This window comes from Dreissena polymorpha, chromosome 2 (genome assembly GCF_020536995.1).
Source record: "Dreissena polymorpha isolate Duluth1 chromosome 2, UMN_Dpol_1.0, whole genome shotgun sequence".
Lineage (NCBI taxonomy): Eukaryota > Metazoa > Mollusca > Bivalvia > Myida > Dreissenidae > Dreissena > Dreissena polymorpha.
Genome location: NC_068356.1, coordinates 57,633,909 through 57,651,990, shown reverse-complemented (window position 1 = coordinate 57,651,990; position 18,082 = coordinate 57,633,909). Strand labels below are relative to the sequence as shown.

Sequence of the window (18,082 nt, the reverse complement as noted above, 5' to 3'; positions counted from 1 at the left end):
TACATTGGTTTTATTCTTAATTCTTGATTTTTGCGTTGTAAGGCAGTACTTTTGGTGTGCTTTGGTGTTGGCCAGAAAATCGCTTGAATTTATCATTGCTCTAAATATTTCATCTGCTAATTAATATTAAGTTTTAATTTGAAACGATTTTAAACCAACAAGTAAAATGTTAATACAGTATGAAATCCTAATTTCATGATGGCATGTAATACATGTATTGCTTTTATTCAGGTTGCTGAACTACATGAATATGTTTGTGAGCCTAATATATGTCTCTACCATGTTTAACAATCAGCCAAATCGCTTTACATGTGGTTGAAATGTGGCTTCCTTTTTTTTAAAACTAATTCAGGTGCCTTTTGTGTGCTTGATTCATTCCATGTCTTTAAGTTGTCATCTTATTTTCACAGAAACTGATATACCTTAAAGGCTCTTTAAAGGTGACAAATCCAATTATTATGCATATCAACTGGTCTGATTTTTACCGGATTTTAGTTACTCTTGCATAAAAACTGCTAATAAACAGCTTAGGTACAACGTTGTCAAGAATTATGGAAGATAAACCCGTTTCATAATTGGAAGAAATGTTTACATTTTTGCAACTAACGTGATGTGTAGCCTCAGAGCGGTGACATATGCTAAAAATAGCCGAAAGAAAATTCAATTTTAATTCTATTTTAAACAACTTTTAACCAGCAGAAAGTAACTTATTAGATCACTACAAGCGTTTTAACCATTTAGAAGAGACCTACTTTGTGGGTGATACCGGAAAACGTTAAAAATCATCGTTATATTTTTGGTGACCTGAGTCACTTTCACTTTCTCTTTTCCGAGTAAACAGCAATGTAAATAAACTGATTGTTTGTAAACACAATTGACTTGGAGGACACTTTATTTTGAGCTCAAAACAAGTTGTTTTGCTTATTTTTTATTGTAATGTCCAATAGCATATATATATATTGTTTTTTGATAACCTTTATAAATAAAATATGAAAAAAAAAATATTTAAAAATCAATAAATTACGGATCTTTACCTTTATAGAGCCTTTAAAGAATGAATTCGACCAGAATTGTGACATGACTGTTTTACAAAATTTTCTAATTAAATGTGTCGGACATAAATTATTCTGCTGCACATTGCAGCACCATGTATCCAAGCAAACATACAAATGTAAAAATACCAAGTAACACACTGTTTTGAAAATTTTAAAAAGGTGTACATCTTACAATAAGCATAAGTGTTCTTAAATGGGCCTTTGCACATTTTGATAAATTGACAAAATAAAAAATAAAATAAAAAAGATTTGCAAACTTTCGTTGCAGTTATGATATTTGTGAAGAAACAGTAATACTGAACAATTACCATGCTCTAAAATATCCAGTATATGCATCTTTTGACGATTTAAAAACCTGAAAATTATCAAGCGTTGCAACGATTGAATAATTTGGAGAGTTCTGTTGTTGTTGTTATATTTTGTTACACTGTGAGGATAACTTATATAAAGTATCAAATACACCACTCATTGTATGAGCACAGATGTCCGAGTGGTCTAAGCATTCGACTTATACTCAAAGGGTCAGTGGTTCGAGCCCAGTTCAGGGTTACTTTTTTTGTTCTTTAATTTTATTCTTGTTTTTTTACTGAAGCTTTTTAGATCCGATGTTTACATATATCCATATAAAGCATTTAATTACAAATTTCAATATCTGCCATATTCTGTGAAAAGGTCCCTTTATTAATATTGATCAGCAATTTTTCTCATACTGTTTCAACAATGTCCTGGGAATCTTTAATTGATTGAGTTCCATTCATCCAAAATCACAAAATCACCATATGTTGATTCACAAATCGCAAACTAAATTCATATAATAGTTCGCCTCATTGGTGCAAAAAGGTACTGTGCTTTCTAATTTCAATGTCACATGGTACCTTTTTGCACCAATTGGGCGATTTGGTATAAATTAGTCCCTGCTAAACATTTCATCGTAATCAACATAAGTTCCAATTTGATTTTCGTTTGTTGAAATACCTTTTGTGCCTGTGTATTTGTGGTCCATCTGTAAAATTGTAGATTTGGGCTGGTCTTGTGCTGTAGGCGCAAGTTGGAATAACCCCACCTGTCCCATAAAGTGCCCACCACCCAAACTCATATTCCACTTGTGCCAGGGACTTAACCAGGCCGTGATAAGTGGGTGTAGCAACCAGTACACTAACTGGACATTGAACCACCAATTGGTTTGCTTGAGCTTTTTGTTCACTGTACCAGACCTTTCACCATGTTATGTAAACCTTTTTTTATACAGGACTATAAAGAGAAGGTAGAATGCTTGCCGGTTCCCCATTTGTTGGTTACCGTTTCTATGTATTATCCCTGTGTTGATTTTGACAAATAACCTCCTCTATACAACGTGTATATATAAGCATAGTGTACTGTGCACTTACCAAATTTTGTTGCAAAATTATTTTGTAAATATTCTTGTTTTAGTAGTTGATTTTTTCTATTTATTTAAAAAAATCTATTTATAGTGCTGCTTATAATTGAGTCAATCTCTGGAAAAACTTTGCCTTTATGCATGTGTTTAAAGTATTGTCCCAGATTAGCCTGTGCAACCCACATAGACTAATCGGAGACGACACTTTCTGCTTTTATGGAATTTTGCCTCTAAAGGAAGTCTCTTCAAAATGAAATTCCAATCAAGACGAAAAATGTCGGCCCAGATAAGCCGATATGGACTGCACAGGCTAATCTGGCAAAACAATTTACACATGGCATGTAGCCCACTTTTCACAGAGCACGACTCAATTATTTGTTTTTGTGATAGTGTTTAATCCACTTTTTGTAGTGAAAGTGTTTAATCCATGTTTTGCTGCAGTTAAGGCAGAACAAGGAAAACAACTTAGTAATTATTTCAACAAGCCTTTTTGTTATACAAAAAAAATCGTACATAGTGTGAGTTTATTTTTTATTGATATTTTTTATTGAGCTGTACATGACCTGCTAAAAGTTAAAGGTTACAGTGCAAAATTGTTACTGTTTAAGTCCATGAGTGTTCACACTATGTAAGGGTTCTCACAACCCTTAACCCTTTCCCACTCAGAAGCAAAGTGAAAATGGCTATGAACAAACAGCATAAAACCAAAACTGCCTGCACAGTATGTTCAAGTTCTATGCTGTTTGCTGCTCATCAGTATCTAAGGGTTGCAAACTAAGCCTTTAAAACTTGAATCTAGTAAGAACGATCTTAAATTAAATATAACTTCCTAAGGGACTACAAATGCGTGAAAATACGTATCTAGGTGGTAAAGGATTAAAATGTTCGTGTAAATGAGGCTTTACACTGAAAGGAGCTTGCAAATGATGTGGAGTGCATACAAATGTGTGTGTTTTACCATAACCTTGAAATATGCTTGAAAAGAGCTTATTTTTTCTGGATATTTCTGTATGAACGGTGTATGGTACAAAAAAACAGTACAGAAAGGATGTATTAGCACCTACAAATGTACATGTATTGCCCTTATTGCAATTTAATGCATTCCTTTTTTCTGCCTCTTATTGTTCATTTTGACTGTGGAGTGTGTAGGAATAGATTTGAAATCCTACCACCATTAAGATTCATTAATTCATTGATAATAATATTCATATGTATTTTAATGCATAACTTAAAATACTAAGAGTGTATGGCTTGAATCCATATTACTTAAGAATTGATCATATTATCACATTATTATATAGTCACTGCTTAAAGTTATTTCTAACAATATATAAACTTCTTTGTTAAACTGAATGTTACACAGAATAAATTAAACATATATGTGAACATATGAATGACTCTGGAAAAATTGTATTGAATGCATATGCGTTTAGTATTGCCTATATTATCCCCCGTCATAGGCGGAGGGATATTGTTTTGGCGTTGTCCGTCCGTCCGTCCGTCCTTCCGTCTTTCCGTCCGCCCTGAGCCATATCTTGGAATTGCTTTGGCGGATTTCATTGAATCTTGGTATAAGTATATATATGGATAAGAGGATGATGCACGCCAAATTGCAATGTACACCATTTGTAAATAACGGAGTTATGACCCTTTGTATCTTGAAAAAATGCTTTTTTTGTGTGTCCGGAGCCATATCTTGGAAGTGCTTTGGCGAATTTCATTGAAACTTGGTATGAGTATTTATATGAATAAGAGGATGATTCACACCAAATGGCATTGTACACCATCTGTTAATAACAGAGTTATGGCCCTTTGTATCTTGAAAAAATACTTTTTTGAGTGTCCAATATAACCCTTTTGTGTCCAGAAGCATATTGGCGGGGGATATCAATTCAACGAAATTGCTTGTTAGCCTGTGCAGTCTTTACAGGCTAATTGTGTTTGATACTTTCTGCTTTTATGAAAAAATTCGTTAAAAGGAAGTATTTTCTAAACAAAAATGATGTTTAGGTGGAAAGTGTCATCCATGGTTAGCCTGTGCATATTAAGCTAATCTGGGGCACATGCATTAAGCCTAATTATCTAAGAGTTCAGCTTTATATGTTTATCATATACTAAAATGTCATCCCTTCTGCTCCATGTTTCAGATGATTCTCAACGTTCCTTCCATCGTTGTCAAGCTGGAAGGGGGTGTTGGCAACAGGACGGTACCCCTGCTCATCACTGACATGTCCCTGCAGGGCGAAGTGAGGGACTGGACTGGCAAGGTGGGTACCGGTATATAATGGGTCACATATGCTAACTTGAACTAGAGGTAAATGTAAATGGGTTGGAAATGCCTACTTAAAATGGAGGTTAATGTGAAGTAGTTGGTCGATGCCAAATTTAACTGGAAGTGAATGTTAAGGGTTGGAGTATGTTAACTTAAATTGGAGATAAATGTTAAGGGGTGGGGTATGTTTGCTTGACTTGGAGGTTAGTCAATATACTTGCAATTATTTAGTGTTGTTTAATGTTTGAGACAAATATATAGATATGGAAAACAAAAGTTTAATTAAACTGTGGTTTAAAGAATGAACATTTAGAAATGTGCACCGACATATATGTGGTGTTCAACTCAATACCCAGAAACATTTTTTATGCAATCAATTAAATCAATACAGTGTATTTTGCATATTTTTGTGCCTATCAGTGGCTGTTTAGTATTGTGAGCGATAATTGGCCTGCACTGTACTCTGTTGTAATGCATGTGTCTTTAAGTGCAATCCACACAGGCTAATCAGGGACGACACTTTCCGTTTTTATGGTATTTTTTTGTTTAAAGGATGTCGCTTCTTAGCGAAAATCAAGAGGGAAAGTGTAGTCCCTGATTAGCCTGTTTGAACTTCACTGGCTATTCTTGAACAACGCTTTATGCACATGCATTTTGCCCAGTTTTCCCCAGAATGATGCTCAAATGTTTCAGCTGTATGTGGAGAGCATCCTGAAGCTGGAGGTGGCCTACTACAATGAGAGGATCTCTGTATGGGAACCACTGGTGGAACCAGTCCTGGACAGCGGGAGACTGAGAAAGTGGGAACTACAACTGGAGGTACGCTGTAGACTGGGTGAATGTGGGATCTACAACTGGAGGTACGCCGTAGACTGGGTGAATGTGGGATCTTCATTTTAGTGACCGACTGTGGGCATTGTACTGTACTGTAAGTTTCAAGAGTAATCTGGAAATTGCAATGGTTGGAAAAATAGTATTAAATGATGGGAAGTTGAGAAAGTGGGAAGGGCAAATTGAGGTACACTTGAGAGTGGGGGATTTTGGATATATTTTGAGAGTGGGGGGTTGAGGATCTTTATGTAACATTGATGGGAAATGTTAATGATGTCATAATTTAAGAGAAAATTGGAGATCATGTATATGTTGGAAAATAAGAATTTCATGCAAAGGCAAATGTTAAGGGATGGTATGAATTGAAAGTCAATATTAAGGGGTGGAATTTGCTAACTTCAAATGAAGTTTAACTGTTAAATATGAATGGGTGGGATATGCTAACTTGAACTGGAGCTACATGTTTAGGTAGACAATATGATTGCTTGAGTTCAATGTTATGGGTTGGGATATGCTAACCTTATATGGGAGTAAATGGTTCATAGTGGGTGTGCCAACTTGAACAGGAGGTAATATGCCTACTTGAACTTGTGTGAATGCTATATGCCAATCTCTTTGAAAGGGGCCATACAAAGATATCACAAATATTTCAGAGTTCAAAAACAATAAAAGTTTTTACAATACTTTTGCTATCCACTAAAAATATAGAAAGTTGTAGAAATTACATGTCATATATCCCACAGGTAGTCAAAAATGAAGAAGAGGAGCAGTACTTCGATGATGAGGACACTGAGGACATCAAGCTCCTGCCCCCCAAGATGAGTATCAACGTGAAGTCAGCAGACGGGCTGCAGGTAACCATGACGAATGCGTGTCTGGAGAGTCTCACCAATCTGGGCAAGGTGAGTGTTGTAATGGATCATGGATACATTGGTGACCTCTATGGTGTATATAGAAAAAATCATGGTAAATAGGTTTTACCTGGACTGGACCCAGGTTATTTTGGTATTTTAGATTGATTAGCCTCAAGGATTTTCTTTTCACTTTGCTATTCATTGAATCACATGTATGTCGCATGCCTGTGTATAACATACATATATATTTTTATTGTACAAATGTTGTTATCCCCCGTCATAGGCGGAGGGATATTGTTTGGGCGTTGTCCATCTGTCCGTAAGTCCGTTTTTCCGTCCGTCTGTCCGGAGCCATATCTTGGAAGTGCTTTGGTGGATTTCATTGAAACTTGGTATGAGTATATATATGGATAAGAGGATGATGCACGCCAAATGGCATTGTACACCATCTGTTAATAACGGAGTTATGGTCCTTTGTATCTTGAAAAAATGCTTTTTTAAGTGTCCAATATAATACTTTTGTGTCCAGAAGCATATTGGCAGGGGAAATCAATTTAACGAATTTGCTTGTTTTTTTAAGTTAATCATTATATAGTCATTTTGAGATTCAGATATTTAATTTTACGTAACTACACACTATATGAAGATTCAGAGTACCCATCTATAATAGCACATATGTCTTTTTTTGCTCACATATCGATTTATAGCCTGATCTATTTATGCCTTAAAAATTAAGAGCTCACACAGTCAGCCGGAGAATATCTGGATCCCTATGTTGCACAAAACTTTATTTCATGAAGCTATTTATATATTAAGGGTCCACATCTATTTATTACCCCATATTTATATTAATCACATGTTTGATTATAGGCCTTTGGTGATGCCTATGCGCTGGTTGAGCCCACACTGAAGGCTGAAGAGGTACTGGACCCCTATGTGATACAGAATGAGACAGGGGAGGACATCGTGCTCAAACTGGACAACACTTTTGTGGTACCACATTTCAAACTTAAAGAGGAGCTAGACTGTATGCAAATGTTTTAAGATTAAGCATGAAACTTGCCATCTTTATATTATTTTTATACTAAATATACTTTCATCATGCTTTACACTTGATTTTGCAAGAAAGTTAAGCATTATATTGATTTTCAACTGCTCATTCCTATATAAAATTATATAATGTATACATTTCAAATTTCTATTTATGTTATGAGACAAGTAGAGCTTGTTTTGACAAAGCATGATAGGCAAAAATTAATATTGTATATTGTTTTAAACTATTGAATATGCTGAAATGTCTAGTATTATACCCTTATATTAAACGCATAAGGTCTATATTTATGAGGTTTATTAGGATAATCCATTGATAAATCCTGACTTATTTGCCCTTGAATATAGCAGACAAAGTGGCGCAGAGTTGTCCGTCCTGTTTGTGACAAAGCTCTAGTTTCTGACACAAAGAAATATAACATATTTTAGATACCGGACTCTACCAAGAACGCAAAAGTCAAGTTACGTAGCGGTGACATCCTACCTTTAAAGAACAAGGAGGGACACAAACTGCGTCGACAGGCATCAGTGATAAGGGCCACTCAGAACTCGGACGAGAAGAAACTGATCTTCCAGGTACGTGAACATTATGTGTCTGTATCAGATGGTTAAATTGATGCCTCAACCGTTCTTTTAAATCCCCCAATATGAAGTTGTGAGGGGTATAATAGAAATGCCAAGGATGTCTGTCCTTAAACACAAAATTATCCAACTCAGTTCTTTTACTCCTTTCAATATACAGCATTTAGAATTTCATTATTTCAATACTTGTTCGGTTTCATTTTAATATGTGTATTTTTATGTTAACCTTCACTGAGCACAAGGAAAACTTGTAAAAATCTGGTATGAAACCCTAAAGCACAAGTCTTTCATATTTGGTATGTAGTATCATATAGAGGTCCACTTCAAGTTTTTTTTCCAAATCATCAAAAGTGGCCTTGCCCAAGGTGTTACCAGTGTCACACTGACTTATTAAGAGAAAATATTAAAAAACTTCATGTTTAACCATTTCCCACTCAAAAGCATTGTGAAAATGGCTATGTGCAAACAGCAAAAAACAGAAAAGCCTGCGAGTAACTTGCAGTCTGTTCAGGTTTTATGCTATTTGCTGCCCATCAGTATCTAAGAGTTGGGAATGAAGCCTTAAAAACTTGAATCTAGTTAGAAAGGTCTTCAATTAAATATAACTGTCTAAGAGACTACAAACATGTTAAAATACGTATCTAAGTGGGGCATACGTGCCATAAATGTTCAGATCAATTCCGGGACATTGAGCTAAATTTTCCGGGACTTTTGCCGATTTTCCAGGACATGTATACATATAGCGATATATATAGATATATATACATTTTGGGTACGCATTTTTTCACATTGTAAATTGCTATGTTCGAAAGCCTATCCGACATGCACTTGATCTATTAACGTCAAATTAAAAATAAGTACTTCCGTTGCTAGATACAAGCCACGTGTTTTTCGTGTTAGAAAAGAGTACCAAATTGCTTTTGTGTACATGTCACGTCATCTGCATGTAACGCGTGCGCGTATCCACGGCCGCATAAAAACTTTGTAGCGCATTTGTTACTAATTAAAGATGTGATAAAATAATGTCCAATCAGGGCGTTTTTTCCCACTGAACACGCCTGACGTGATGTTCATGTTTTTATTCAACACAAAATACACCCACACTTTCCATGCGACGTTCTACATGTCTGCATAATTTTCACACGCTTTTTATTGAGACAAAGGATAAAGCACTGTTTATTTGACGACAATTAATGTTAATGTTGCGTAAGCATTACAATTCGGATGCGTGTTTCGGATTACAAATTGAATAATTTGCTCATTTGAGAATCGAACGAAACATTCACATTTGTGCGTCATTAATTCAACAAACACTAATAAAATCACATGCGTATGAAAATTACGTCATTCGTCGTCTGCATGAGCTTACGCATGTTGTTGCTCATTCAAAGCGTGCACCAACAGACTGCCATATAATCAGTAAACAAGTATTCAAGTCAATTAACAACCACATTAAACAATGCCGCATTTTCGGTTTGACTGCGAACGTGAGACTATCAATATGATAAGAGGACCCCTGTTAATTGATCGATTTTGACACGTAGGCTAGCGTAGTCACCTATTTCGGTAGCCATTTCCATGGAGACACTGCGGATTAGTGGGAACACAGATTCGAGGTGCAGTTAAGCTTAAGATAAGGTACATGTATATATGGATTTGTAAAATGCGGGACATTTGACAGATTTCTGGGACTGCGGGACACGTTCTTCATTTCCGGGACAATCACGGACAATCCGGGACGTATGGCATGTATGAAGTGGGGAAGGGTTAAACTGCAAAGAAATTTTTGTGATTTTAAATTAATCACAATATCTCCTCTCTACTCAGGTGGAGAGATTCAATATCCCCAAGGATGTGACCATCAAGAGGGCTGAGAGGAGGCTGTTCCACTTTGATGAGAAGCAGGCCCCCAGCATGTGGGCCGTCGTCGTGGATACCAGAATCAACCTCGGCCAGAAGACCGTCACTTTCCGGTCGGCAGTTCAGGTTAGGATGTAGGAAATGATGATTGTTCACAGAATTGCCAGTTTTAGTGTTTATAACATTTTATATGCATGGACACAAAACTGATTGATATTGGTCAGAAGATGGTCATCTTGTCTTTAGTTGAGATGAAAATGTAGGGAAATTTTGTTTTTTTACAGAATTCCATGAAATTAAGACTAATGTGCGTTCTCAAGTTAAGAATCAAGTTTGGTCAGATGACAGTAACTTTTCGGTCAGAAGTGCTCTTCAGTAAGTAGGAAATGTTGAACTTTAACCTTAATACTGGGTTCCATTTTAGCTCACCTCAATGGTGAGCTTTTGTGATCACCTTACTGTATGCTTCTTCAACATATGCCAATTCAACATATGCCTTGTTAAAATTCTATAGAGGCAACATTTATCGTCCGATCTTCATAAAATTTGGTCAGAAGATTTGTCAAAATGATATCTTGAACAACTTTGGAAATGGTTCTGGTTGGTTGAAAAATGTTGCCACCAGGGTGCGGGGCATTGATATGGCTATAGTAAAACCTTGTTAACACTCTAGAGGCCACATTTATTGAAAATGGTTCCTGTTTGTTGAAAAACATCGCCGTCAGAGGCCGGGGCATTTATATGGCTAATATGAAACGTACAACATTTAGTAAGTAACATGATGCACAAGATTACAATGTCATCTGTTATGAATTCATTTTAAGCTCTGCAGATTTTGGAGAAAACCCGAGGTATTATCATAGCCAGCTCGTCCGATGTCTGCGTCATGCTAAAACCTTAACCTCTTAAATCAAAGTGCTTCCACCTACAACTTTGAAACTTCATATGTAGCTGCGTCTTGATGAGTTCTACACGCCGCACCCAATTTTGGGTCACTAGTTCAAAGGTGAAGGTCACTGTGACCTCTATTTTCTTCTGACAAGCTTTCATTTATCCAAAAATGCACCTACAGCCAAGCGTTGGCACCCGCTATGCGGTGCTCTTGTTTAAAGCTATTGCCATGGTCATGTTTTTGCTCTTTTCTGTTTTTATTCATTTTTAGCTGGACTTTTTGTACTTACAAAATTTAGGATGTTCAACAACTCCATATCTCTTTGACCGGCTGTGTAGCAGGATTATGCTCCTTTTTTAGCACACCTGATTGCTCAGGTGAGCTTTTGTGACCGGTTTTTGTCCGTCGTATGTCCGTCCGTCCGTCCGTTAACATTTGCTCGTAAACACTCTAGAGGCCACATTTCTTGTCCTATCTTCATGAAACTTGGTCAGAAGCTTTGTCCCAATGAAATCTCGGCCGAGTTCAAAACTGGGTTGTGCCGGGTCAAAAACTAGGTCACTAGGTCAAAAAAAAAGAAAAACCTTGTAAACACTGTAGAAGTCACATTGCATGCCCAATCTTCATGTAACTTTGTCAAAATGTTTGTCTTAATGATATCATTATATATTGAGTTTAAAAGTGGTTCCGATCCGTTGAAAAAAATGGCCGCCAGTGGGCGGGGCTGTTTTCCTTATTTGGCTATAGAGAAACCTTGTAAACACTCTAGAAGTCACAATTTTTGCCCAATCATCATGAAAGTTGGTCAAAACATTGGTTAAATTGATGTCTCGGACGAGTTCGAAAATGGTCGAGATCGGTGAAAAAACATGGTCGCCAGTGGGCGGGGCATTTTTCTCTATATGTATATAGTGGAAGTTTTCCCAATTTGGCTATAGAAAAACCTTGTCAACACTCTAGAAGTCACAATTTTTGCCCGATCATCATGAAAGTTGGTCAAAACATTGGTTTTATTGATATCTCGGACGTGTTTGAAAATGGTTGGGATCGGTGAAAAAACATGGCCGCCAGTGGGCAGGGCATTTTTCTCTATATTTGTACATAGTGGAAACATGTGAACACAGTAGAAGTCACATTTTTGGCCCAATTTTCATGAAATTTGCTCAGAACATTTGTTTCCTTGATACGAGAGTTGAGTTAAAAAATGGTTCCGGTCAGTTGAATAACATGGCTGCTGGGAGGGGGGCAGTTTTCTCATTATGCCCCCCCCCTTTCGAAGAAGAGGGGGTATATTGTTTTGCTCATGTCGGTCCTTCCGTCCACCAGATGGTTTCCGGATCATAACTCAAGAGCGCTTATGCCAAGGATCATGAAACTTTATAGGTACATTGAGCATGACTCGCAGATGACCCCAATTGATTTTCAGGTCACTAGGTCAAAGGTCAAGGTCACGTTGACCCGAAATAATAAAATGGTTTTCGGATGATAACTCAAGAACACTTATGCCTAGGATCATGAAACTTCATAGGTACATTGAACATGACTCGCAGATGACCCCTATTGATTTTCAGGTCACTAGGTCAAATGTCAAGGTCCGGGTGACCCAAAGCAGTAAAATGGTTTCCGGATGATAACTCAAGAACGTTTATGCCTAGGATCATGAAACTTCATAGATACATTGATCATGACTCGCAGATGACCCCTATTGATTTTCAGGTCACGAGGTCAAAGGTCAAGGTCACGATGACCCGAAATAGTAAAATGCTTTCCGGATGATAACTCAAGAACGCTTAAGTCTAGGATCATGAAACTTCATAGGTACATTGATCATAACTCGTAGATGACTCCTATTGATTTTCAGGTCACTAGGTCATAGGTCAAGGTCACGATGACCCGAAATAGTAGAATGGTTTCCGGATGATAACTCAAGAACGCTTATGTCTAGGATCATGAAACTTCATAGGTACATTGATCATGACTCGAAGATGACCCCTATTGATTTTCAGGTCACTAGGTCAAAGGTCAAGGTCACGGTGACCTGAAATAGTAAAATTGTTTCTGGATGATAACTCAAGTACGCTTATGCCTGGGATCATGAAACTTCATAGGTACAATGATCATGACTCGCAGATGACCCCTATTGATTTTCAGATCACTAGGCCAAAGGTCAAGGTCACGGTGACCTGAAACAGTAAAATGGTTTCTGAATGATTACTCAAGAACGCTTACGCCTAGGTTCATGAAACTTCATAGGTATATTGATCATGACTCGCAGATGACCCCTATTGATTATCAGGTCACTAGGTCAAAGGTCAAGGTCACAGTGCCAAAAACGTATTCACACAATGGCTGTCAAGGTCACGGTGACTCAACTTAGAAAAATGGTTTCCGGATGATAACTCAAGAATGCTTATGCCTAGGATCATAAAACTTTAAAGGTACATTGATCATGACTCGCAGATGAAATAATGATGAAACTTGACCAGGATGTTTGTATGGACAATATCTAGGTCAAGTTTGACATTTAGAAAAGATTGAATGAACCGTCTCCTCTCAGGTGAGCGAACTAGGGCCATCTTGGCCCTCTTGTTTGTATTAAAGTCAGGTTGAGATTTGAGTGAAAGTTAAAATTCAGATTATAGTTTGCAAGCTACAATAACATACTTTTGACTACTACAGATATTAAATTGAACTTCACAGGTGTCTTCAGGATCATAATTTTAGGTTACTTACCAAGGCCCATTATTCTTTATAAATTGTCATCTTCGAGTTTATAAATACTATATAACTTCTACAGATATACTGAACATCAAATATGTCCTTGTGGGTATTATATCAGGTGACTGGCAAAACATGTATATTATACAGTCCAATCCCTACTTCCGGTCACCCCTCATCGCCGATTAACACTATATAATGCGCCCCTCTTTAGCGGTAACCCCGTTTCTCCGACCAGCGGATAGCAGTTTTGCATCCCAAATGTTAAATTCCCCCCATATGAGTGGTCACGCGCGAGTAAGTCAGTCATGTACACTGGCAAAATTACACCGACGCATCGGCGAAAAAATCGATACGTACTTCCAGTCTGCGGTTTAGGCTCTGCAGTACTGAAGCGTGATGTGTGATAAACATTTTGACAGCCAGTTTGCAAATTGCAATTAATTAGCGGAAGATTATCGGGTTATCGGATTAAAAGCAACATGCGACCGTTTGATCTTTTTGTTTCCGCACATGCGAATATAATCTATTAGTACTGGAAAAGAGATTCTTAATTTATAATTTATTATTTGTAGCTGTTGAATCATTCTATTTCAAGCACACATTTATGACAATTATCGGCTAATTAAAAGTTAAATAGAACAACGCAACTTTTAACCGAAATCAACTGCTCTACATGTTCTCTGTGCTACAAAGTTTTTATCCAAAAATCAATACACGCACGCATGGGTATGACGTTACATTGTACATTGGTGCATAATTTTCGCGCGCTTTTGTCGGGACAAAGGAAATACATGAGGACTTTTTTGATGCTAGAATTTGTAAATGTTTCGTTAACATAAATCAATCGGGAGTGTGTTTCGGAATACAAATTCTGATTCTCCTTTGGGAATTTAACAAAACATTTATATTTGTTTTATATTTACAATGATTTCAATATTAATTTTGATAAAACCATTTACGCGGCAAAATAAATGTTTTTATAATAGTATGCAAGAAAAGCACGATTACCAGTAGGATTACACCTGGTTGTACTATCAAAGCAGATGAATAGTCGAGTTTTCTGTCTTGGGACAGCTCTGTTTGTTTTCAAGAACATGTTCTCAATATCTCTATATATAAGTCCCACTATTCTGAGCTATGTTCAAATTCTTTTCATTAAAACCCAAACAAAAACTACATATAATTGTTGTTTCAGATAGTTTACCGTGCAAAGTGCTCATTTATTTCAGGTTCAAAACCACCTGCCAGTTCCCGTGGATATCTACAACAAGGATGCGAGTAATGGAACCAAGCTGATATCCCATATCCAGCCTGGTGCCCTCTACAGTGTACCCCTGTATGCCGTCTATGAGTCAACGGGGCAGTTCATGTTTAGGCCCATGAAGGACGGGTAAGAAGTGTCGAAGAAAAGATTGTGGGAAGAAATTAAATTAATTATATAATTTATGTTCATTGATACTTGCGTTTTGTCGCTTCTAAAAAAAACTATGTTTGGTAAATCGTGTGCCAACCCATCAGTACCTCATGTTCATAGTGTAAGTAAACTGGTCTTCGCATCTTCACAGGGGCCATTTTTATGCCCCTGGAACGAATGATCGGGTCATATTGTTTTGGGCCTGTCTGTCTGTAATTGTATGTGTCTGTCTGTCTGTCATTGTATACTAGACTAAGTCCACCATTACTTCAGGTGTGTAGAGATGAGTGAACCAATCAGCTGGAAAGGGGCAGAGAACCTGGGACTGAAGATGCTGACCTGCCGTGGGGACGCAGTCCACCAGCCTTTCTATATCAGGGTATGTGCTTGTCATATCTCATATTATATGATAAAAACACTGCTAACTTAGACAAACTGTTTGAGAGCAAGCAAACTTAAATGCAAAAAAATAGAACATATAATTATTTTATTTAATTTTCAGACATTTTTTTGCAAAACACAAAACTATTTAATTTAAACACAAGACCCTGAATGCGCTTTGTTAATTTTCATACTTGTATTTTGTCTGGGTCTTCACTTCCTTTGACATTTGATAAACACATTGTCTGTTAAGATTTGAATTAAAATACAATTTTTTTTTTACAACCTTGCTAGTTATGCTCTCTTATAAAGAAGCATACAGAAGATATTTCAAGCAGAACACTTCTAGTTTACTGTAACCTCTTATGGACGTTCAATACGTTGAGGAGTGTTGGCAGTAATGACTGATTTGAGTAAAAGTTAATTAATCTCTTAATGCTTACAAATGTTTTCATGTATTTTTTGTTAGGTTCGTGCAGAGATTGAGGAGGTCTATTATCAGGATGGCGACACTTTGTCTGCTAAGTCCACTATCTTCCACCTACACCCGACAGTGATCTTCCACAATCTACTGCCCTATGATGTAAAATTCATGCTTGAGGTAAACTTGCACTAATTGTTATGTTGATCTTACTGTAATCTACGAGTATCTCTCTCAATCTACTGTCCTATGACCTGAAAGTCATGCTGGAGTTTAACATACACTAATTGTTATGACCACCCTACTTTACTGCCCTATGATGGGGAAAATGTTAGAGGTTAACAGATGTTTTTTAGTCCACCTAATTGTAATTGTAAACTAACACTGATATAAGTGATATGAGGTGAGGGCGTTATTGTGTTTTATTTGGAAATTTATGGCCAATTAAATGGCCAAAAATATCCTAAGTTGTGTTGATCATGAACACTTGTGCACACTAAGAATGTTATGTAATCTTGTAAAATATTGCAGAACATGTCCAGTCGAGAGCATGTATTTGCTTTACCTATTGATGTAATGGTATACAAAGTACAATTTTTGTCATTTTATCATTGTTTTTTTTAATCCATTTTAGGGCTCCATAGTTATGGTAGGTATTAAATGTTAATTTTAAGTTCTGCTGATTTTGAAACCTTTGCTCTCCAGTTTGCAGAGTGGCTTTGGTCTCAAGAAAGGGGATTTCCTGTGGGTTTATGCAGATTTGTGCATTTAAAAAAACTGTGGAAACATTGTTTGTGTTATATCACATTAAAACAATTGAAATAATATCTCTTTCTTTAAGACAAAATAAAATCAACTGCGTTTAATCAAATAATGTAAGTATAAATGCTTAATAAAAAAGATAAGCAAAAGTATTATTATGCCCTGTTGAATACCAACTAGCTAACATTATTGTTGATATCAGTAAGCTTACTTTGATGGTTTAATATAGAGCTAATCATTTAGGCCAACATTTTTAAATAAATTGATTTACGGGAGCGCCGACCGTATTTTATGTCAAAATGAAATACAAAATAAAAGTATCTATCGGCAATTTTATCTTCATAAATTCCGCCGACAGTGTTTAAATCCCGCGTGAAAAAATAAAACTGTTGACGACAAAAATCAAAATTTGTATTCGCAAGCGTTTTATCGGATCCGTATTTTTACTATCGGCAAATTTAATTGGCTGTTTAAAATAGAATAAACCAATCGTATTAATGTTAAAGTAAAAGCTTTTTTTGGGCATGCAAAATGGCGTGCTCGAAAGTTTGGGTTGACAACAATAATAATGAACAGCATCCACGGCATTAGTTTAAAATAGAAATTGTCGCAAATTACATGGTCAAGTCAAACATTAAGAATATTGAATTAAATGCGAATCGCATATTAGATGACATATTATACAGTTTTACGTAGAGATGCGCACCTGTCGATTACATCATTTTAACACGATGGCGGACAATACAGAACAAATAAATTGTGACTCTCGGCAAAAATGGCAATTAACGATCAAATAAACGATGGAGATCATACATTTAGAAGGGATTACTGAAATGCAAATTAAAACATGTGATAACGAACGATGCTAAAAACGTTTTCATGCCGACAACATATTTATTAGTAATCTACTCAGTGGATATATGTAACGGAAACGAGTGTTTGCATTCAGTTTACTCGCAAAGTTAAAACATCTGGCAGGATTATCGTTAAAAAATTGGTTAAGGCAAACATGGTTTCATTTATATGTTAGTGGATCTGTTTATAATCAGATTCATATGCATATATCTACAGTTTACTGAAACAGCATGGGACTTTAATGGAAGACAAAGCAAGATAAATATATTAATATTAATTAAAGTTAGTTAAATACATCAATTACCATTAAATGTGCTTGTTTATATTTTTAGTTTTTCCCTTAACTGCCTCTAATGTGATTAAATGTTTCTCTCAAAACTAGGTATCCGGATAACGTTTTTTTGCCCCTTTTTTGCATAAACTGTGCGTTAAAATGCCTTTTTTGAAAGTAATACACCATGCCCCTTTGCCCTTCTGGGAAAAACACTAATATGGTGTTATACTGTTAAGCGTTCCTCAGATTATAACAGTGTAGTCAGAAACATACATAATTATAGTGTTCTACTGTTGCGTTTATGTAAATGACATTTTAGGTTCTTTTCAATTTGACAGTTTAAAGTTGTCTTGTGTTGGACTCTTTTTTTTCATGAATGCTACTAGTATTCAACATTGATTTCTACTCAAGAAAGGTTTATTAAGCAGGACATTTAACAATAAAACAAAAAAAGTGCCAGATTACACTTTATTTGATAAG

The 18,082-nt window shown here is 36.3% G+C and overlaps 1 protein-coding gene across 1 annotated transcript in view; it reads left to right on the top strand.

Moving 5' to 3' along the window:
- Positions 1 to 18,082, top strand: part of LOC127869751 (intermembrane lipid transfer protein VPS13A-like) — a 172,802-nt gene that overhangs the window by 69,216 nt on the left and 85,504 nt on the right. Inside the window, exons 45-53 of the mRNA XM_052412411.1 lie at positions 4,581 to 4,700; positions 5,399 to 5,524; positions 6,280 to 6,438; positions 7,261 to 7,383; positions 7,870 to 8,016; positions 9,850 to 10,008; positions 14,725 to 14,885; positions 15,183 to 15,288; positions 15,760 to 15,891. Coding sequence (XP_052268371.1) covers positions 4,581 to 4,700; positions 5,399 to 5,524; positions 6,280 to 6,438; positions 7,261 to 7,383; positions 7,870 to 8,016; positions 9,850 to 10,008; positions 14,725 to 14,885; positions 15,183 to 15,288; positions 15,760 to 15,891 — 1,233 coding nt within the window. The remainder of the gene's footprint in view (positions 1 to 4,580; positions 4,701 to 5,398; positions 5,525 to 6,279; positions 6,439 to 7,260; positions 7,384 to 7,869; positions 8,017 to 9,849; positions 10,009 to 14,724; positions 14,886 to 15,182; positions 15,289 to 15,759; positions 15,892 to 18,082) is intronic.